Source organism: Trichosurus vulpecula, chromosome 1 (genome assembly GCF_011100635.1).
Source record: "Trichosurus vulpecula isolate mTriVul1 chromosome 1, mTriVul1.pri, whole genome shotgun sequence".
Taxonomy (NCBI): domain Eukaryota; kingdom Metazoa; phylum Chordata; class Mammalia; order Diprotodontia; family Phalangeridae; genus Trichosurus; species Trichosurus vulpecula.
The window spans coordinates 546,580,936-546,604,828 of record NC_050573.1 but is presented as its reverse complement, the minus strand read 5'-3'; the positions used below and the strand labels follow the sequence as shown (position 1 = coordinate 546,604,828).

At 40.7% G+C, this 23,893-nt stretch overlaps 1 protein-coding gene across 1 annotated transcript in view; it reads right to left on the bottom strand.

Moving 5' to 3' along the window:
* Positions 1 to 23,893, bottom strand: part of PAX5 (paired box 5) — a 326,813-nt gene that overhangs the window by 55,661 nt on the left and 247,259 nt on the right. Inside the window, exon 8 of the mRNA XM_036765702.1 lies at positions 15,417 to 15,518. Coding sequence (XP_036621597.1) covers positions 15,417 to 15,518 — 102 coding nt within the window. The remainder of the gene's footprint in view (positions 1 to 15,416; positions 15,519 to 23,893) is intronic.

The window sequence follows — 23,893 nt, the reverse complement described above, 5'->3', positions numbered from 1 at the left end:
AACATAAAAACTATATAAAGAAAAGACCTTGGTATAACGTGATTATCCTATAATGTGAGTATTAGCTCCAGCCCTTGGAACCAGAAATAATTCCCCGGAATTTGCAAATGACAGTGTGAAATACGAGAATCAGCTGACCTTAATCTTTGATACGGGCTATATTTCTGCAGCAAATTGAAGAGCTAAGAAACTGATCTAAATAATTCGAGCAAAAGTCAATTTTCTGCCTTAACAATCCTAGGAATAATAACAACTCACCTTTATATGGTGCTTTAAAGTCCACCAACCACTTCCCTCACAATAACCCTGAGGGGTAACAGTAAAAGGATTAATATCCTCTTTAAATGATTCTCTGTCCCATTCCCCACAAAGATTGTTCCAAACCTTCCCTCTTCTCCTTAGGCCTTCCACACCATCATTCTCTTACTCCACCTCAGCTGAAGACCTTGCCTCATACATTGCTGAGAAAAGAGAAACCACAGGGCTCCATTTTCTTCCTTTCTCTGCCTCTCAAAACCCATTGACATCATCCCTCATTCTCTCTTCCTTCAGTTATCTTCACCAAAATCTACCCCTCTTGATCCCATCCTGATTCTCCTCTTCTCTAGCTGATTGCCACTGCAACCATCCTTAGAATGATTAGCTCGATTACAGAGACCAGCCACCACCAACTAGCAAGGTGAGGAGCTGGAGGATTTCCCCTTCTTCGACCAAGCCGAGACAGACCTGTATTGAGTAAGAGAGATGCCACTGAGGAGAGACACAGATATTTCCCTTCCTTAACTCACCCCTTATTGCCCCATTCCTACCAGGTGCAGATCTACTGTCAGCTGGATGCTGACCCCTATAGCCTCACCTCTGCTAGCGGTATACCAGAGCCTATTTCACTCTGAACTTTGGACTCACTATCCTTTTAGTCCCTATGGTCCTTCCATTTTCCCTGTTACTTTCCTTGCCCAAACCTATGCACTATGCCTGGCACAAAGTAAGCACTAAACAAATGCCTCCCCATCCCATTCAATTCAATTCTATTGCATGCTAATCTTCAGTCTCTCTCTTTAGACTGGTTCTTTCACTGCTATTTTTCAAACTCCCCCAAATTTCTGAAACCTGAATAAATACTCATTATATCCTACCATCTCTTCAATTGATCATCATTTATCTCTTTTCCCATTCCCAGGGGAACTCCTAGAAAAAAATCTATCTTCACTCATTGCCTTCATTTTTTCTCCTCTCACCCCTCAACCCTTTGCAATCCAGCTTCCAAACTCATTCTCAACCAAAACTGTTCTCTCCAAATCATCAATGATTTCTGAATTACAAAATCCTATGGCCTCTTCTCAGTCCTCTTCTTTCTTGACCTCTCTGTAGTCCTTGACACTTTTGACCACCCTCTCCTCCTGGATATTCCCTCCTCTCTGAGTTTTTGTGGCTTTGCTCTTTTTTGGTTCTCTTCCTATGTCTATCTACCTACTCCTCAGTCACCTTTTGCTGGTTCATTATATCATGTTCCCTAACTCTGGGTGTATCCTAGTGATCTGTCCTGGGCCTTCTTCTCCCTCTACATTTTCTCCATTGGTGACCTCATGAACTAACATTGTTTTAGTTATCATATCTATACAGATAACTCTTGGATCCCAATATCCAGTCCTAATCTCTCTCCTGAGCTCCAGTGCCATATCACCAAAAACATTTTGGACATTTCAAATTAGATATCCTATAGGCATCCCAAACTCAACACAAAAAACGTCTCTCTTCCAAATTTCTGTATTCTTGCTTAGAACCTCGCCAACCTTTCAACCTCTTTTACCCCATATATCCAACCAATTGTCAAATAGTCTTGTTTCTATCTCTACATCTACCTTGTCTCTATCTGTTACCTCCAATTCTTTCTCCCTACTCACATAACCACCATGCCCTCATTCTCTATTGCCTGGACTATTTCAATGGGCTCCTATTTAGTTTCCCTCATTCAATTCTCTCTCTTCTTCTGTCCATATTCCACACTGCTGCCAAAATGATTTTTCCTCAAGCATAAATCTGATTATATCTTTCCTCCACTCAGTAAATTCCAGTGGTTCCCACTTGCCTGTAGGATAAAATGAAAATTCCTCTGGCTTTTAATGCCATGTATAGCCTAGCCCAAACCTAGCTTTCTAGACTAAATATATATTTCATACCTTCCTATATTTTGCTATCTAGACAAACTAGCCTTTCTGTTGTTTATACTCGATATTTTTTCTCCTTCCCCTGTGCCTTTGTGTTTCTGGTTGTCTCTTCTACCCTCCACCCCTACCCTCATGACTGGAACATATTTCCACTTCACCTTTGCCTCATGGAACCCTTTACTGCCCTCAAAACTGAGCTTGAGTACCATTTTCTATTGGAAGGCTATCCTCATCCCTGCAACTGCCAGCATCCCCTCTTTTTCAGCTGCCTTGTATTTGTTTTAGATTTATCCCATGATATACTTATTATGTACCCTTTCTGTCCCCTAATAGAAGGCAAGCTACTTGACAGCAGGGAATGATTTTTTTTTGTTTCTATATCCACAATACCTTGAATAGTTCCTGAAATAGGGTAGCATTTAATAAATGTTTGTTAATTGACTGGTTAGTATCATCTTCAATTAAACTTTAAACTGAAGTTTAAAGAGTTTGAAGTAATTTGCATGAGGCTATAGCATCGGTAAGTGGCAAGACCAAGACTAGAATTCAGGTTTCCTGCCTCTAAATCTAAGGCCTTCTTGTGTTAAAGAAAAGTCTCTTCATGTTAATGGGCTTCAATTTTCTCAACTGTGAAAGGCATGTTAGCCTACTTCCCAGGATGGCTGTAAAGTAATAACTATGAAGAATGCCTATAAATTTCCTTATAAATAAAATGTTCTCGATAAATAATAATAGTATTAATGTCATCAAAGTAATTAAAAGGAGAAATAAAGGGCATAAACATACTCCCTGGTGTGAATATAAGTGAACATCCAGAGGAAAAAATGGAGTATTAGAAGTCTTGGCCTTCTTGTGCTATAGTTTGATCAGTGCTTTAAGGTATTTCCTGAAATTCTTGTGAGGTACAAGAAGGCGAAAAACACACTGAAGCATTGCCCAATTTGAAGGTACCCAAATCCCAGCTACGAGTTCCTCCCTCCCTGATTAGCTACATCTCTACTGACACCATGACTATTTCTGGGGCCTCATTAGTACAATATTCTTACACTCTGGTAACATCTTAGGAAATATTCTCTTTTTCTAAAACATCAAAATCTAAGCCTGAGCTCCAGGCATTCTGAATACTCTGCTGGTTGATTTTGTCACTGCATCAAGGGACCAAACATTGACACCCTCCATGCATCTTTCCACTGCGTCTGAGGTTGCTTTTGAATATGACTGTTCTGAGCTAATGGTATTTCATAATCTGTAGCCATATAACATCACTGGGAGAAAACTGGTATTACAAAGATGGGAATTCTGTCAGAGCCTGGTGTCAGAAAGTGAGAGTCCAAGTTCCTGTAGGAGGGGAAGGGGAAGGATGGCCAGAGTGCAGATCACATCACCCTAACACATAGTAGGCACTTAATAAATGTTTCTTGATTTGAATTAAACTGTTCTTTAGTAGATCTGAATCTGGGTAAAGAGAGGGATTAACATGAGGCTTTATTGTATATTAAAACTTTTCACTGGGGCCATTGATGCCTCTAGGTATCTAATTTTCCAAATGCAATCCTGCCTGATCACCTTGTAACTCAGTTCTAGACTTAGGACTTTCTCCATCTGCAGCATCTAGTCAAGATGTACATGTTGCTGATAGCAGGAACAAGACACCTTTTTTCATCTACTTTATTTTCCTCATGTGGATGGTTAGATCAATCTAATTGGGAATTCTACTTGAGAATGTTTTGTAGTGTCCCAGATGTCTGTACAATGAGGTCTATGCAATGTCATTTGTTAATAAGAGCATTTGGAAAAACTCATCATTAATAGGTAATCCTTCTTTTGTCTGGAATTTGTGCAAAACATCTTCCATGCCACTAATGAATATCATAGGTCAGGGATTTTTAACCTGGGAATCCCCTTGGTTGGCGTGGGGGAGAAGGGGAGTGGACAGATTTCAGAGAGTCCCTGAATATGGATGGGTAAAAAACCCAACAACATCCTTATTTTCACTAACCTTTGGTTTCATTTAAATCTTATATAATTTATTTTATTCATTTTAAAACATTATTCTGAGGGATCCATGACCCAAAGAAAGTCAAGAACCCTTGCCTTAGACAAACACATCTCCCACTTTTGTACATTCTTGGTGATGATACTAAACATCTTTCAAGGATTTTGCATAATCTTGATGTAGGGACAGGAAATACTCTATTTGTGGAAAGTTTTTTCCCCCAGTGTATTTTGTTCTATCCAATCAAGTTTTTTTTTTTTAAAAATCAATAAATAGTCATAGTTAGATCTTACATCTGTCTATTTTGTGACCATAAATATTTGGTTTGCCATGAAAGAAATCTTCAAAACCCTGTCTTTTTCTGTAAAAGTACCCTCTACGATCTTTTCTATTTTTTGCAAAGCTGAGTTCTCAGGTTCTCCTCCTCTTCACACTTAGACTCTCAATTGCCAGGGCTTGTTCTCTTTTGAATCGATAGCTGGTCATCTTCTCTGCTGGCAAGGGTTCTGTTCCTTCAAACTGTTCCATCCCTCGAGTGACTGCCCTTCTGTATCCATTTCTATCTGGAGTGTGTCTCTGTTCCCTAAATTGTTCATTGAACTCTCCTGAATTGCCGGAAAGGGTACCTCTCTCTAGGCAAGCTGTTTCTAGATCCTATAGTGGATGCAGGGTGGGGATCCCTGTCCCTGGTATCACACCCACAAAGCACTTTCCAAGCTTGTACCCCTAGTATGAAATTCCCTTCATGATTCAGTTATAAAGCCCTGCAAAGTCATGTCCAATGAAGTCATTCCCTTAAATTTCATCAGAGAAAGGGGTCCGTATTTCATAAAAGGATCACCAGATGTGTACCTTCTCTCTGTTGATTATTTCTAATTTATCCTTTATGTAGCTTGTTTGTACATAGTTTTTTCCCTTCCATGTTGTCTCCCCTCACTAGATTGTGAAGTCTTATAGAGCAGGAATTGTCTTTTGTCTTTCTTTGTATCCCCAGAGCTTAGCACAGTGTCTGGCACATAGTAGGTGCTTAATAAATATTTATTGACTCACTGACTGCTTATGTTCATCATGAGCTCTACAAGAAAAGGACTGTGTCCAGTAAAATGGTATTTATTATTGCCTTTGGGTGCATGATGATATAAACTATGCCAACTCCTTTATTTACCTCCTGAAGGGAAACTGGCTAGCCAGCTTCCCATTTAGCTACACCTTCTTTATTGTCTGGTTTATAGCATAAATATCAATATGGATGTTGTTCAGTTCCTCCAGTGGTATATCAACTTGTTGGTCATTGAACAAGGATCTTAAATTAAGGGTGCCAACTGTGAAGTTAAAGTTGGGAGATGATCTAAGAAGTTGATAGTTCTTGGCACCTTCTGCCCACTTTTTTTTTCATTCCTTTCCTTATCATTCCTCTCTTATCATTCCTTATTATTCCTCCTGCCATTGCTACAGAAGCCTAATTGGATTATGAAAAATGGGACACCATTTTGTACTTTTTTTCTGTTTCATATGCTGCCTTAGTCAAAAAAATCATTACCTGGAGGCCAAATTTCTGGTGATATAGTGCTGTGTTTAACAGCACAATATAAACCAAATCACTCATGAGAGTCTCCCTAGACTCTCATATAATAGATAAATTAATAAATGAATACTGACCTTCTACCCTCCAAAAACAGATACAAGAAGATCCTAAATTGGACTGAGTCTGAAATTAACTGATTCCCTGAAAGGACCTCAGTAGCCTCTCTACCCGTCTGAACTAAGAAGCCCTGGAAAATTCCAGTCCCCTGAGTCACTAGACCCAAGTGAGGCCAGCAGTAGTGGCTGAAAACCCCCAGGAAGTGTTCTCCAGGTATTCCATTCCCCTCATCCCCACTTCCAGCATGAATCAGCACCAATCTCCAAATCTAGGTTCCCCATCCCAGGCTGCTACTTGATGTAGTGGATAGAGTGCTGAATCTGGAGTTAGGAAGACCTGAATTCAAATATGGCCTCAACCACTAGAAATGTGAACCTGGGCCATTCACTTAAATGCTTTTTGCCTCAATTTCCTCACTTTGCAGATAGGAAATCAAACAGCAGTCAATTCTCCAAGCATTCCCCCTGCCTCCAACATCACCAGTCCCAAATTCAGGCTCCTCATCCTAATGCTTGGTTCTGTTTGACCTATTTAAAAACTTCACAAAAACCCACTGGCTACTAACTTGGGCACCTGCTTCCACCAGGCACTCTGGTGGGACCTGACCTATTTCCATTATCTGACTGCCCCTCATGGTATGACTGTTTTCCTTCAATAAAGCTGGTTTGCTTTGCTTTGTCTCTGCTGGGTCCAGTCCATGCCCCTTCCTTGTGCTGTGTCTTACAATCTTACAAACCTCACCCAAATACATTTTGACATCTCTAAATTTAGTGTTGCCGCAGTACCCACTAAACACGTTGTTAAACAGTTATCCCTTCCACATCACAGGGGTTAGGATCATGGTGCCCCTGCCATCTGGAAAATTGTGTAAAATTTTTTCGCCCTCCCTTCATACCAGAGAAGTCTGATTTTTTTTCTTTTTCTTTTGTGGCATGTTTATAGTACCTTATTGTAAAAAGTAGGTTGATATATAGTATGATACATATATTTTATGCATTTCAAAGTTTCTAAACTTTTTCTATGTTGTCTGTTAGCCTTCGCTTGTCATCTGTGGCTTCTGCAAAACTCCCCCAAAATGTCCATTTAATTTCTTACGCCAAATGGTGCTATATTGAAACTGCAAGGGGGAAAGTCACAACGTGGAAGGGATAATTGTATGTTGCTTTTTGGGGACACTGATCTCAAGGGATTCCTCTTTTGCTATTTGTATGGGGATTAGGGTTTTACGTGAATTAGTTTGTTATTAGGAATTCATCGTTACTTCCTTTACTCCCATGGGTCACTGGTTTTCTTCATTTTCCCATGGGCTGAGCACCTTTACCTTACCCTAAGAGTTACTGCTTATTGGGGAACTAATCAATTCAAGTTAAATGAACAAACATTTGTTTATTAAGTGTTTTTAAGTGTTTACTACCTGTCAGGCACTGTGCTTTAAGAGCAGGGGATACAAAAAAAAAGCCAAAAAATTGTCCTTCCCTTCAAGGAGCTCACATTCTGATGCAGAGAGACAATAAATGAGTCTTCTGCAAGACTTCTCCAGAGTGGAGGAAAGGCAATCTCAGAAGGGAAGGCACTGGCAGCTCAGGGCCTAGGGGAGGCCTCCTATAGAAAGGGGTCTCTGAGCTGAGTCTTAAAGGAAGCCAGGGAACCTAAGAGGCAGAAGTGAGGGATGAGAGTGTACAGGTAAGGAGCACAGCCAGGGCCAAGACATGGAGACAAGAGAGTCCTATTGATTTTCAGCAATTACAGAAGTGGGTGTTCAGTGGAGGATGTCCATACCAATCTCTTTCTTCTGAGAAAAGGTGTGTCATGTAACCATTACCGTTAGGGGGGAAAGCTTCACAATACACATGCTTCTGTCGCAGAACATGCCTCACGTCATCCAAATGTCATCTTGCCTTGTTCCAGTTCCATGTAAAACACTTTCAAGGCCCCTTTGTATTTTGCTCAGCTGCATTTCTAATGAGGTAAAAATTAACCCCATGTGGCAGAACAAAGATTATATAGACAATGGTATTACCAAAGGAATTCCTCTAGGAAAAACCTCAAAGAATCTGCCGTCTATCACTCCTTTTAGTAAAGTTGAGAATCATAGGTAGGACACAGAACTCGGAAAGGCCCTTGGACATAAATTAGTCCAACCATCTTGAAGAGGTAGAAAGACCTAAGTTCATCCAGGGAGTTAAGTGATTACATCAGAATTCAAAGCCAACTTCTCTGACTCTAAATTTAATACTCTTCCCCTATGTCACATTGCTTCTTAAGCAAGGGTAGTATCTCCTTCTGCCTTGTTTTTAACCAAGAAAGCCCCTCTAAGATGTTTATGAAAACTGGATATCTGTGTGGAGCTTATCCCACCCAAAGTTCTTTCAACACCACCCAGGGCTAACATCTGTCACAATGAGAACGATCCAATAGTTCCACCAAACAATTTAAGACCAGAATAACTATCTCATTGGATTCTCTGCTTGGGTTGTTAGTTTCCTTTCTGTGCTCTCTGATTCCATGGACACATTTGTATGTAATACCAGTGGCAGACTCTTGCATTCAGGATTTATATTGTATAATGATGTAAAAGTCACCTGTAGTTAATATCCTGAGTGGGGGCTGAGGGAGGGAGGGGGTACATTTTTGGCTCCATGTGATTATTCAAAACACTCACTATGATGGCAAATAGGCACCCCTCCAAGGTCTCCAGCAGTTGGGTGGTTAAGACAAAGATTTTTCCCTCCAGGGATCTCTGGAGGCAGGAACGTGAATTCTGAGTAGCAGCTTCTTTCTTCACCCCCTCCCCAGAGCTTGTATCCACTCACTTTGAGCACCAGGGGAAAGAGGACCCATAGAGAGATCCAGAAGTTCACAGAACCTCTAACATTCACAAGAGCCAGAACTAGGAGGAAGATAAAGGGGAGAGGGAAACAGGATCATCCCATTTTCTTGTCCGTGTGGTACTTCTAGTAACTTTTCCAGAACCAAAGAGGACTCCTCAGTGATCCTACTAGCAGGGGGATTTGGGGACAGGGGTGAAGAGGTGGAAAGATATCAGTAACTTGGAACCCAGGAATCCTAGTCTTGACATATCTTCAAACTTGAGAAGGGAAGAGAACAACCATTTATTAAGTGCCTACTATGTGTCAGACACTGTGCTAAGTAAGCAATTTAGAAATATCTCATTTGATCATTATGGCAATTGTGAGGTATATGTCTATTATCACCATTTTACACTTGTAGAAACAGAGGCAGACAGAGAAGTTCAAAGACCAGGCATCAGACATGTAGCTTCCTTCACCAACCCTTCTGCCCTACCTTCCAAATATGGAACCGATTCAAATTCATTTATTTTCATTCATTCAACAAATCTTTTTCAAGCACCTACGGATTGAAGAATTTAGGTGAGCCCTGGGAAGGCCAAACTGGCAAGGTTTTAATGGACAGGACAGGTGCATATTCTCATCTAGTTAGGAAGCAAAAAAAAATGTCAGAATCTGTAGCTCACCTCCCCTGGCCTTAATGAGGGCTGATGTATATAATTCACCCATCCGAGGATTAGACAGAACTCCATCTGAGAGAGATGCTTCAACACAACAGCATACATTTATCAATCTCCGCACCTGTCTATCATTTCTACCTCTCTAGATATTTTTGAAGCATCTGGCAAAAAGACATTCCGAAGGGAAGAGATAGCTAAGTCCTTATTACCCACAAGAAAGGACTGTATAACCCAGAGCAACAGATAATCCCCAAATTATTTCTACTTATCAATACATATATTTGTATTTAACAGCTCTTTTTACGTTGATTCAGATAGACTGCCTCCCACCCACCCCCAAAACTGCCTACAATAAAAGCCCATAAATCAAGTGTTCATTTGGTCCTTAGATACTAGAATTGTATTGGGATGCCACTTTAGCTATGTAATCATAGCACTTAAAACACATCATATGGGAGAACAAGTAAGGAGTCAACAGCCCTTCATTGGAGCCCCAGCTCTCCTTGGCTAAGATACTGGAGTGGTTTGCCATTTCCTTCCCCAATGGATTAAGGCAAATAGAGGTAAAGCGACTTGCTCGAGGTCACACAGCTAGTAAATGTCTGAGGCTGGATTTGAACTCAGATCTTCCTGACTCCAGTCTAGTACTCTATCCACTCAGCTTCCTAAGCAAACAGAGGTTAAGTGACTTTCCCAAGGCCACACAGCTAATGAATGTCTGAGGATGGATTTGGACTCAGGAAGATGAGTCTTCCTGACTGCGGGCCTAGCGATCTATCTATCGAGCCGTTTAGCTGTTCCTTTCCAGCTCTGCTATTTACTAATGATCTGATCTCATTCAAGCCTCCGCTCCCCAACTTGATCTTCTGCAAAGTAGGAATGATGACCTTAGCACAGGGCTATTCTGATGCCTCATTAACAACAAAAATCACAACAACAACAAGGACAGCTGGCCCTGAAGGTGTGCAAAGTGTTTTATACGTTAACGCAGTGTCCTCACAACAATCCTATTATTCTAGTTTTATGGGTGAGGAAACTGAGACTAACAAAAAGAGAGGCCCAGGGCCACAAGCTAGAGTCCAACCCAGGATCAGAACTCAGGTCTTCCCGACTCCAGTTTGCTACGTCGCTGCCTCCGTGAGGCATGGAGGTGGCCCTGAGCTCTCAAAGGCCCACGGGACAAGCTCTCTCAGGTTCTGCTGAGCTGGAAAGATTTCAAGAACGGGCTTGGTGACGGACTGTGAGGATCTTTTCTTTATAGGTCACCAGAGTCACCAGAAGGTTGACCGTGAAGTGATGGATTTGGGAGGGTTAGGTGGGGGGGAGTCATAGAAGCTCAGTTTGCTGCCTGTGACGATGTAGAGAGGCGATCTTCATCAGTAGAAGAAATACGTACATGGATAAAATAATGGATCTTTGGAAGTGGCGGAGTCATAATTATTCTCTTTATCCCACAGGGTTTTATCTGAGGCTTGTCAAGGGCCAAAGGAAGACAAGCTTCTCTTGTGATCACTCAGAAAGCATCACAACTTCTACCCCTCACAATCAGCAGGGATCTCAGAGACCATCTAATTCAACCTCCATCTCAATAAGAAAGTGAGGTGGAGCAATGGATAGAACCTCAGACCTGGAGTTAGGAGGACCTGAGTTCAAATCCAGCCTCAGATGCTTACCAGCTGTGTGACCCTGGGCAAATCACTTCGCCCCATCTGCCTCAGTTTCCTCATTTGTAAAATGGGCTGGAGAAGGAAATGGCAAACCACTCCAGTATCTTTGCTAAGAAAAACCCAAATGGGGTCATGAAGAGTTGGACACGACTGAACAACAGGACAAGTGTTTACCCCACTTTTGTCTGAAGAGAGGGGACCTACTTTTCTCCCGAGGCAGACTTTTCTACTTCTGGGTCATTCTAACTTTTAGGAATTTTTCCTTATATAAAACCTAATTTGCCTCTTCACAACTTTTACCTATTATTCCTAATTCTGTCTCCAAATTCCTTTCCTACATGCCCACGCTTGAAATACTTGACTATTGCTGTCACAGCTCTCCTGAGTCTTCTCTTTTCTGGGTTAAGTATTCTCAGTTCCTTCAATCCATCCTCATGTGATGGGATCTTGAGGCTCTTCATCAGCCTGGTTGGTCTTCTCTGGATGCTCTCCAACTTATCCATGTCCTTATTAAAATGTGGTAACCAGAACTGAACAAAATACTCCACATACAGTGGGTCCAGGGCAGAGTGCGATGGGACTTAGCACCACCCTTGTTCTCAGCATTGTGCTCCTCTTAATGTAGTCTAAGAATACGTTAGTTTTTTTTTTCACTGATACATCACAAGACAGCCTTGACTCATATTTAACTTTGCAATTCATTAAAAAAAAACCCAGATCTTTCTTTAGAAAAATGTTGCCTAGCACTAGCCACACCTGCCCTTTCATTTTATACTTTTGAAGTTGATTTTTTGAACCCAGGTGTAAAAATTTACATTTATCTTCATTAAAATTCAGTCCAGTGGTCTAGCATTTCAAGATCTTTTTGAATCCCAACACTGTCATCCAATGGGGTAGTTCTCTCCCAGGTTTGTGTCAGTCGCAAATTGGATGTGCATATCATTTTTGGCTTTATCCGAGAGAGAGAGAGAGAGAGAGAGAGAGAGAGAGAGAGAGAGAGGCAGACAGAGAGACAGAGGTAGAGTCAGAGACAAAGAGAGAGGCAAAGAGAAAATGAGGGGAAGAGAAAGAGAGGCAGAGACAGACAGACAGAGACTGTATATTCAGTCAATATTCAAATTGTAAACACATAATACACCATTTAAACAGAAGTATTATAAGCTTTCTTGAGAACAGACTTTGGAATGTAACTATCCTTATGTCCTCAGTGCCTAGCACAATGCCTCAATAATATAATGGCTTAATAAATGTCTACTGATGTTGAAATGCTAAAAATTGGGAAATTCCCAAGCTTGGCATATACTAGGCAGGCATTCTAAATATCTGACCTAATGAGATTATTTTTCTTTTCTTCTATACTGTCTTTCTTCAGGCACCTAACACAATACCTGGCATAAAATAGATATTTAATATGTTTGTTGATAGATAAATAAATGAATGACCTTGAGACGCTTTAAAGAAAGGCAATATGGAACGGGGAAAGACCACTATCTCTGGAATGAGAGGAAATTTAATAACACCTCTGATATATATGACCTTGAGTGAATCACCTAATCTCCCTAGGACTCAATTTCCTCACCTGTAAAATGAGAATGTTTAACTAGATCGCCTCTGAAATCCCTTTCAGCTCTGGCTCTATGACCTTGGGAAAAGACCATCTGAGATTGTGGGCACCGATAGTCAGTCCAGAAGCTCTGTATCTGACTCTAATCAGAGTGCCTTACTGAAATCAAACAATGAGCATTTATTTAAGCGCCTACTATGTGCCAGGCTCTATGCTAGGCACTTGAAAGAAGAAAGCTGGGAACACAAACACACCAAAGAAGTCATTTTTGCCAGGTGACATGTGAAGTCATTAACCACCCCCACCCCATACACACACACACATGCATACGCACGTGCACACACATGCATATGCACACATACCCCTTCTAGCAGTAAGCCTCTTGAAATAAAAATGGAAACCAAAGTGTGAAAAATCAGTGGCACCATTAGGGGGCATTAAGACACAGCTGCCCACACCTGCAGTATACTGGGTTATCCCTTGCCAAACTGTTTGTTTACCAACCTGCAGACCTGTGCTTAAGCTCCTCCAGGGGATCATTGCCATGGGGGTGCAGAGACACTGAGAACCCTCATCCAAAGCATTTGAGTATCTGACACAGCTGTGGCACAGCAGGCTTATCATTAAAAATATGCACTTGTTCTAATCTTTAATTCCTGTAGCTCCAGTTAATGTTAAAAGAACCTTCATATATTCTGAGAACTATGTGGGCTCTGTCAAACTTGGAGTCATTTTTATAATCCTTACTGTAATTAAGGCTGCAAGAAACTCCAATGGTTCATAGTGCAAATTCCGTTTGGATAATCCTGTAAAAAGTTCAGGTGCTTCTCTGAACTAGATCAACCTTTTGTGTCTATAAAGCTGAGCTGAGAAAATCTTGTGAGCACTGGCTGGGCTTTCAAATCTTCCACTTGCTCCTGCTTCTGTTCATGGCAGGAAGGCAACGTGAATCACCTTGTATGTGTGTCAAAACCCAGTGCTACTGATGTGAATCTCCTCTCTGCCCGCTCCCCCACTTTCTCTCTTTCCCCCCTTCCCTCCTCCACGCACAAGCTTAGTTCATTGTAAAGGTGCTCTATGCAGAGAAAAGAAAAGCTTCTCCAGAAACAGTAACTAGGAATGTCGGCAATTACATTTCCCTGAATTTCACAAGATTCATTTTTAAATTGAACACAATAATAGAGGAGAAAAACCCTTGCAAAGTATATAGCGCTGTACAAATGTCAAGATCTTGTTAATATTGAATATTTTGGAAACTCATCCTGGCAAGGAGGCTGGGAGCATTGAAATGTGATATACAAGAGAAAACATCCAATAAGCATTTAAGTTTCTGCTTCGTGCCAAGCACTGGGCTAAAGGCTAGGGATACGAGGACAAAAACAGTCATTACCCTCAAGGAGCTTATCAGGAGAGAAAATATGCACACCTATCTCCTGTGGGGTCGCACGTGCTCCCTAAAACCAACCCCCTACCAGCTGGGCCATCTAGGTAGCTCAGTGGATAGAGTTCTAGGCCTGGGGTTAGGAAGACCTGAGTCAAATCCAGTCTCAGACACTTACTAGCTGTGTGATCCTGGGCAAGTCACTTAACCTTGTTTGCCTCAATTTCCTCATCTGTAAAATGAGCTGGAGAAGGAAGTGGCAAAGCATTCCAGTATCTTTGCCAAGAAAACCCCAAATGGGGCCATGAAGAGTTGGACATGACTGAAATGACTGAAAACCTGGACAGTCTTAGTTGTGGAGGCAGGAAAGGATAGACTTACTTAATGACTTCTCTCTTACTGAGTAGTTTTAAAGTTGGGCATAGAGAGAGAAACATTTGGGTTATAATTCCTTCTTCTATTTTCTTTCCCCAAATTTAGGGAAGGGTAGAAAAGAGAATTAATATGTGAGTAATTGCAACAGTAACAATCATAGGCTCATAGAGTAAAGCTAGAGATTAGATTAGAATTCCTCTATTCCAAATCTCCTATTTTACAGTTGAGATCACTGATGCCTAGAAAAGTCAAGTGATGGCCCGGAGTCTCAGCTTTCAAAGATGCCAAGGTATGGCACAAATTGTACCACAAACGTAATAAAGGCTGTTGCTATTCCTACCTTTCCACCAACTCCAACTAAAAGCATGGATGTTTCCCACTTTTCAAAAACCTTGAAATGTGGATGGCCGGAAGCTTAACAGAACTGTATCACGAGGAGGATGCCAGTTGCAAAAGGTATGAACAGTTAGTTAAGAAGAAGCTCTCTTAATTCTAGTGCCTTCCCTCCATTAATTACTTTCTATTTATCTGTTATGTAGCCTGCTTTGTATATATTTGTTTGCATATTCTCTCCCCTATTAGATTGTAGGGGCCTTGAACTCAGGGACTATCTTTTGCCTCTTTTTGTCTCCCCAGCACTTAGCACAGTGCCTGTCACATAGTAGGTGTTTAATAAATGTTAATTGATTGATGGAGCATGTTAAAATAATGAGACTTAGGCCACTTCAAGGATCCTCTCTCTCTGAACAAATCTTCACCAAGTTCTAATCAGTTTTAAAGCATTTAGACAATCAAAGAAGGGGGAACATTCCTGCCAATTCCAGTCCTCCCTACTGGGTGCACCAAACAGCCTTGAAGAAGAATTAGCAAAAAAGTCCAATCAATGCCTCAGACTGAATAATGTGTTACTTTGCAAATGTGAAGTGGAGGAAGCACCATTGCATTGGAGAGATAGGGTAGCACAAGTATTCATTTATGTATTTTTTTTTTTTTACAGATACTCATGAGTTTACTTTGGACTATATGGCAGATTTTTTTTTCCACACACATCTCTCAGTCGGCTGCCGGCCTCCACATATAACAACCAGAAAACACTTTGCTTGCCTCAGAAAAGCTGCATTTTGAAAACTCACCAGGCACCATCCCTGTCAGAGTTGGAGCAGAGTAGCTGCCCTGTCCAGCAGGGGGGACGTGTGGAGGGTATCCTGGGAGGGTTGTGCTTGCCAAATCACGACCTGAAGAATCAAACCAACAAATCGCCATGTGAGCATTTGCAACAACTCGACATGTTTTTACATTTCCCCAAACACCCAGAACGCAGGCCATGCATTTGTCATATCTGTACTGTGAATACCAAAGTGGGCTCCCTGCCCCCACCCACCCCCCACCCCGGGCTGGCAAGAAGAAAAGAGCCTTTTCTTTATAAGCTTTGGCTATAAAGTCAGAAAGCCATTATGAGGTACGAAACAGAATGAGAAAAAGAAAACATGCGTGTCTGAACATCATCCCAGGGACCAACTTGTAAAAGAGCTTTAATCTACTACTCCCATCATAGGTCCAGGTTTGCCTGATTCCTGGTAAGATAAATAAAGTGAAACTGAGCAGTAGAAATTGATCAGCCATGAGGTGAGGTGCCTACTGAGATTTATCTGGTGGACATATATTTATTTCTAGATGTTCACATAAGACACGTGGATTGTATATACAAATATGTAGCTTAGTTATAGAGACTTGCAGAATTCATATATGTACATATATATATTCATGTTAGTATGGATATATGGGCAATCTAGATGTGTATGCATATATGTTTGCATATATTACATGCAAAAATTATATCAATGATATATAATCAATATACACAAATGTACTTGTTAATATTAACTTATAATATTATTATATATAAAATGTAATAATATATATTATTATATATAAATATAATATTATACTGTTAATACCTAACTTCTAAATTATATGATGCTTATATATTCTACTATATGATATATCATATGTAATGTATATATAACACATATAAGATGTATGTGTATGTACACACATATGTGTAATTAAAATATAACACATATATTCAGGATGGCATAAGACTATTCAGAGAATGCCAATATAAGTGAAAAAGACAAAAAGATCAGTGATGATAAAATTAATAAAACGCTTATTGGAAATGCAAGAAACGTTCTTTAAAACCTCCGTTGTGAACGTGATGAAGTTGTTATTGTCGGTAATGTTATTTTCTGCACTGAACTCAAAACATTTTATAGACATTGTCCAATCAGAAACAGAAAAGTCATTTATTTTGCAGATGATAAATGTTTAATTGAATTGTTAAAATGAGAAATTTGAAGTCCTGATTTCTGAAGTGACTTGGCCCAGGTTACTGGCAGGGCTTAGACTAGAAATCAGGTCTTCCCCTTCCCCCTCTCCTCTTTGCCCCATACTGCATCTAAATTATTGTGGTAAAATGTTTTGAGGAAAATGGAAGTTGTGTATCCCTATCTCCATCTTCCATGTGAAGCATGGAAGTGAGACACAAAATTATCATGTAGCAAACAAGTCTTTCACAGACTTAATTCAAACTCACAATTGACAGATGTAGCTACCGATTCATACTATACATTTAATAGATATTAAAAAATCAATAGCAACAGCCCACCAAATGTCCCCAAATTACTCAGTTTTAGGTCATTCATAGAATTTTAATAATAACTCAGGGAAGCTTTCGCTAAGGGGAGAATTACCATCGGGTCAATAACAGTTTTGCCTTCTAAAAGATATTCCCCATGTCACCAATGCCCTCCAACTGGAGGAAAAATAGTGGCCAGGAAGTCATCTGAGAAGCCAGTCCCAGGGCTCAGAACTCTCAGTCACTGTCTAGATGCCTGCTGCAGCACCGGCAGTAGGAAGAAAAATGGAAATATCCAAGCTATCTTTATTTCTACAGGTAACCCTTAAAACTGTACTCTATTTCAAGACACAAAATCTATGTTTGCAAGCCCTGTTTGCTATAAGAAAAGTGTCTTGTTTCTTTATTCTCTGATATAAAACCAATGCAGTGGAATAAAGAGTGCAAATATGGAGCCTCTCTTTTAGAAATGATGAATATTATTGGTGATTGAGAATTAATTAAAGCACTCAGGCAAAGGCACTTTATACAGGGGCTTTTAAACTGGGGTCTGTGGAATTGGCTTTTAAAAATACTTTGATGTCTTTTACTATGATGGGTTTCCTTTGTAACCCTGTGTATTTTATTTCACGCATTCAAAAATATTATTCTGAGAATAGATTTCACCAGACTGCCAAAGGGGCCCCTAGCACCAAAAAAAAGGTTAAGAAACCCTGCACAAATAAATGGCACTGAGAGTGTGATGGGAGACCTGACTTCTAGAGGACAGGAGAGCCCTTTAGCAGACATGCAGAAGCACAGAGAGACCTGAGGGACAATACATCACTGAAATATACAGTGAGTTCCGTGGCATCCTTCCACGGTGAGAATGTACCATGACATCTTGATGTCACACAAACCCCTAGATGCAGCAGCACAATGCTGAGTCCCCGTCATCTACCTTCTAGCTCCATTCATCAAATACCTTTGATCTCTCAACCAAAATAAGAACTTTAATTTTCATTTCATTCAATCCTGAAATTTAAAAGAGGGGAGAGGGAGAACTTCAAAAGAAGACACTTTCTGCCTCTGTTCCTCCTGGAAAAAGTCAGACATCATGGTACGTCTGTCAGCTCTGCTCTCTCCCCTAATGTCAGCATTGGGAACGCACCTGTGACAAGCATTCTACATACCCCAATCCCTATTATACATGATTACTATTGTCGCCACTATCACTAGATGAAAATAATGAGATTAGCTAAGTATCAATGATGTACCAGAGCTATCTTTTAAGAATGGTTAATTGGGGGCAGTGAGTAGAGCACTGGCCCTGGAGTCAGGAGGACCTCAAATTCAGCCTCAGACATTTGATACACTGACTAGCTGTGTGACTTTGGGCAAGTCACTTAACCCCAATTGTCCTGCCCTCCCCCCTCCAAAAAAAGAATGGGTAATTAGACATGAACTCAGGTAGAACTTTCCCGGTGCACAGGAATTCTACAACATCCCTGGGTACAATAGAGCACATCTGGGATCCTAGAACCTCTGAGTTGGAAGGGATCTCAGAAGCCTGCTTGAATAAGACTATCCTATACACCGTTCTCCACAAATAGTCATCCAGCCTTTACTTGAAGACCACCAGTGAGGGAGAACCTACCATCTCCCAAGACAGCCCATTCTAAGTCTGAGAAGTAATAGGAAGTTTTTTGGGGGGAGGCTAGCCCAAAATTGTCTCTCCAAAACTTCTACCCATTGCTTCTGGTTGTGTCCACTGTCAATCTAATTCCTCAAACGCTTGGTGACAATTATCATGTGCCCCAGGAGGTTTTTTTTTTCTTTCTCCAGGCTGAACATTTTCCAGCTCCTTCAGCTGATCCTCATTTCATATTCTCAAGTCCACTTCCTTCACCAACATGGCTGGCCATTTCCCATTATTCTCCATCTTATCAATGGCCTTCTTAAAACAGAGCATGAATGACCAAACACCATAACTCAGATGTTATTTGAGCAATTCAGAATGTCAGAGGAATAAGACTCCCTGGGCTAGAATAGGCACAGATCCTTTCAATGCAGTCTAAGATAATAATTGATGAGTGCAACCCCACTTTGTCACTTTAAAAAGGAGGAAATTATATTTCAGAGAAATTGGGGCAACATTTTTATCATGCTCGCCTCGCAATAACCTCGTAAGGTAAACAAGTATTGCTAATTAGTAATTATCAGTGCTGGGTTACAATAATAGAAATAGCAATGATGATAATAATAATAGCTAGCAGTCATAAAGCATGCCAAGGTTTGCCAAGCACTTTACAAATATTATTGAACTCAGGTCTTCCCGACTCCAGGTCTAGTGTGATCTCCACAACATCACCTAAGCTAGGCATTATCTCACTATACGTCAAATTAGGCTAGTTAGCAAATTAGGTTAGTAGTCAAACCCCTGCTCAATCCAGAGCTCTCTTTTCTCTTCCAGACTCCCTGTGTGGTAACATCAGGAAACTCAAGACAGCCTCACCCGCTTTCTACCTTTTTCTCCAGTCTTTTTATTTTTTCTAAATATTAGTTTCCATCTTTCCTAGGATATTTTCTAGAAAAAGGTTCCTGATAGATTGGTATTGGGTCACACTCTTATTCTGACCTTATTGTAACACTTTCACCACCTGCACAAAGAAAGACAATAGAGAATAGAACAAATATTAATAAATGTTTATCTTCTATGGACTGAAGCAATGACAAGCTTTCTTTCTTCCTAACTTCCCTATTTATACTGAAGGACTACAATCTTTTATTGTTGTTGTTAAGTCATTTTTTTCAGTCGTGGCTGACTCTTCATGACCCTATCTGGGGTTTTCTTGGCAAAGATACTGGAGTAGTTTGCCATTTTCTTCTCTAGCTCATTTTACAGATGAAGAAACTGAGGCAAACAGGGCGAAGTGACTTGCCCAGGTCACACAGCTAGTAAGTGTCTGGGGCCAGATTTGAACTCAAGAAGAGGAGGCTTCCTGACTCCAGACCAGGCACTCTATCCACTGTACTTAGCAATCTTTTTAATCACCCAAGTGGCAATCTCAGAGTCATCCTCAACTCTTCTGTCTCTCACATCTTTCATACCCAATCACTTGCCAAATCTTGTCTATTATCTACCTCAGAGATGTAATTCCATATCTATCCACTTCTCTCCACTCATACAGCCACCACCTCAATTCAGGTCCGTGTCATCCCCTCCCTGGACTACTGCAATGGCCTCCTAATTGGTGTCTCTATTTCCAATCTCACTACTCTCCAATACACACTTCATCTCAGTGGCCAAATTAATTTTCCTAAAGCATACCTCTGATCACATCACCTCCCTACTCAAGACAATCCATTGGTTTCCTTTAGCCTCTGGATTCAAATAGGAATTCCTCTGTTTAGCTTTTAAAGCCAAAGGGTTTATAGGCTGGCTCCAGCCCACCTTTCCAGACTTTTTGCACATTACTCTCTTTTGTGTAGCCTGCTGTTCACCCACATCTAGCTACTACCTACTCTTTCTCATACAGGACCTTCTATTTCCCTTCTCCATCCATACATTTGCATAGATTTTCTTCCGCATCTGGCATATACTTCCTCCTCAACTCTAGAATCCTTAGTTTCCTTCAAAGCTCAGCTCAATTACCACCTTCTATGGGAAGCCTACTAGGATTTCTCTCCCCCTGGTTGCCAGTGTCTTCCCCCCAAAATTGCTTTATGTATTTAATTTTCTACATAAATTTTATTTCTTCTCTATAGAAAGTAAGCTCCTTGAGGGCAGGGACTGTTTCATTTTTGTCTTTGTGCCTCCAGCACCCAATATTGGCATATAGCAGGCACTTCATAAATCCTTGTTGAATTGAACCGAAATAAAAAACCCAGTGACCAAAAACAGCTAATAGAAGTTAAATGTTCAACAGAACTCTCTTGGCAAAATGGAGTATGAAGTGAAAAAGCATTTTGCCAAACAATTTCTGGCAGCTAAAACTCTCCATGGGCACCAAACATGAAAAACAGCTTTGGTACAAATTGACGAGACACATCAAGAAATTCCCCAGGGTGTCATGGAACCAAAAGGAAATGAGGCCAAGATGCTCACTCTTCTCTGTCTTTTCCACTGAACACATGTCCAGTGTTCTCTTTAGCAAGCAGAATACACATTACCGCATGTCCAATCTTTCATCTTTCCCCAGGGATTTGTTTCTTGCAAGGATATGTTAATAAAACTATCATAGGTTGATCACTTACATCTCCAGTGAAACTTTCTTAGAATACCATTCCTATTTGTGGCATCATTTGCCCACAAGATAAGACCCCACAGTACAATAATAATTATGATCCCTGACATTTACATATCCCCTTAAGGTTATCAAGATGCTTTGCACACATTATTTCCTTTGATCCTTACAACAATGCCATGAGGTGGTTTTTTTAATTCTCCCCGCTTTATATATAAGAAAACTGAGGTTCACAAAGGTTAAGTGACCTGTCACATGGTCACATAGCTAGGACCTGCCAGAGGCAAGATTCAAACTATGATCTGTCTTGATACTGAATCCATTGGTTTTTTGCCCCACTTTGCTACACTATCACCATAATAATGGCATTGGATTAGGAAACAGAAAGACAGCTTCCCATTGATAATACCCCAGGAGTTATTGTGCAAATAACTCATGCAAAAATAACTTCACGCAAAATTGTTTCTCCCATTTGTGCCTAAGTGATTTTGCAAAAGTCATTCCACCTCATATGAATCTCAATTTCCCAATCTGTTAAAAAAATGTGACCAAAGGAATTCATTTCAACCAAAATGGATTATATGCTAGACAGATGTTAGGTGATGTAGCGAGCTGAGTGCTGCTCTTGGAGTCAGAAGAACCTGGCTTCAAATCCCGTCTTTGATAAACCACACAGCTCATTTTCCTCATCTATAAAGTGGAGATAATACTAACGGGGTAGAATTGTGAGAATCAAGGTGAGTACTGTAGACCCTAAAGCACTCTACTTGTTTGGCCATATTTTCAGTCATATCTGACTCTTTGTGACCCCATTTAGGGTTTCCTTGGTAAAGATACTGGAGTGGTTTGCCATTCCCTTCTCCAGTTCATTTTACAGATGAGTAAACTGAGGCAAACAGGGCTAAATGACTTGTTTATGGGCCGTCCTTCTGCCCATGAGTACAGCAAGGTGAAACGGCCACATTTCCCATGAAATTATGTTTCTTGTTGCCTTTGTAAGGATAATGAAACCGGCTGCATTAATTTCTTTCTTGACTCCTCCAGGAGAATCTATGACACATCCTTCTATACAGCTATGGTGTCCCTATAGCTTCCGATTTCATTTAGACTATGGTGTCAACATTCAGTTCCTCTGGTACCGTGTTGACTCATTGGTCATTGGACGAGGATTTTATATTTAGAATGCCAACAGTTAAATTAATATGTATAGACCCAGGATTTGGCACAATGCCTAGTATATAATAGGTGCTTAATAAATAAATGTTTGCTCCATTGGCATAGTTTTTGAGAAACTAGGGTCACCTTCTAACCACAATCAGGCATCAAAGTAGGATTTTCATGGAGTCACAGAGAACAACGCCTCCAAATGCTCCGGTGTGGCTCTGACTCGGGACATACCTCCTACTTTCATCAAAGTCTCAAGGATGCTTGGATTCATTTCAAAAATATTTTTTAATTTCAATACTAATACGTCAGTGAACTGTGACGGTAGAGGTGCGAGTGCTCCCTCCAGTTATACTGATCACAATCCATCTGTACCAACAACAGCAATAGTACCAACAGTAATCTCATAGTCATTATAGACGACATCCTGTTTCCGTATGGCAAAGATATCAAATGTGTGTGTATGTGTATCTTTTTTGGCTTATAAAGTGTATTATACACATTATCTCGTTTGATCCTCACAACAACTCTGTCAGTGTTTGTTCAAATATTATTCAAGTGTGATTATTCCCGTTTTATACATGATGAAACTGACAGAGGTAGGATGGGAAGGGGCTCAAGTATTTAAGTAGCAGAGTCAGCACTGGAACCCAGGGCTTCTGAGTCAATCCACCCCTACTTCTACCATGACACTGTTGTCTCCCAAGTGTGCCTACTGTGCGTAAGGCTCTAGGTTCTGTAGAGTGCGCAAAGACGACTAAGACAAAGCCCCAGCCTCCAAGAAGCTCTCTAAGAGGGGAAGGCACTCTGCTCCATTGTATTATTTGGTAGAGAGAAAGTGTGGTACAGTAAACAGAGAGCTGACCTCAAAACCAGGAAGACCTGAATTCAAGTCCCCTGCCTGATACCTACAGGCTGTGTGACCTTGGCCAAGTCATTGAACTTCTAAGGGCCTTGTGGCCCTATGGCTGATGCCATACAGAACTTGGATAAAAACATTGGAGCTCATGTCTTTTACTGAATGATCTCCCAGGACTCTTCCCTCCTTTTTCCCAGACCCCCAACATCTCCAAATTAGCCATCTCCTATCCCCCTCTCCCTGTGGAATGAGAGAAGGGGATAATTCCTAATCATAGAAAAAGAGTTACTAAGGGAGCAATAGATATATTCTTAAAAAAATAGAAGGAATCACAGTGAAACTAAGGAGAGACTTCTCAGCCATTTAACCAAACGCTAGCTACAGCTTTATACCTGAGGAATGAGAAGGGGAGCAAATAGGGGTAGTTTCCTAAAACAGACCCGTAGTCTGCACAGGTGCTCCCTTCCTAAACTCTGGGATCCTTGAATTATCTGGATATCCAAGCTGTGTGACAGACAGGCTTTAGCTATTGATGTGATCCAATCATACTGGGATGCAGGCTCCCACGTGAAATGGTTTTAAGGAACCATCAGCATCCTTAGGAGGCTACTGTTCCAGATAAGTATCTAAAACAGGGGATCTTAACGTGGGGCCCATAGATAGATTTCAGGGAGTCCATGAGTTTGAATGGGTAAAAATATACACTTTTTTACCAATCATAAA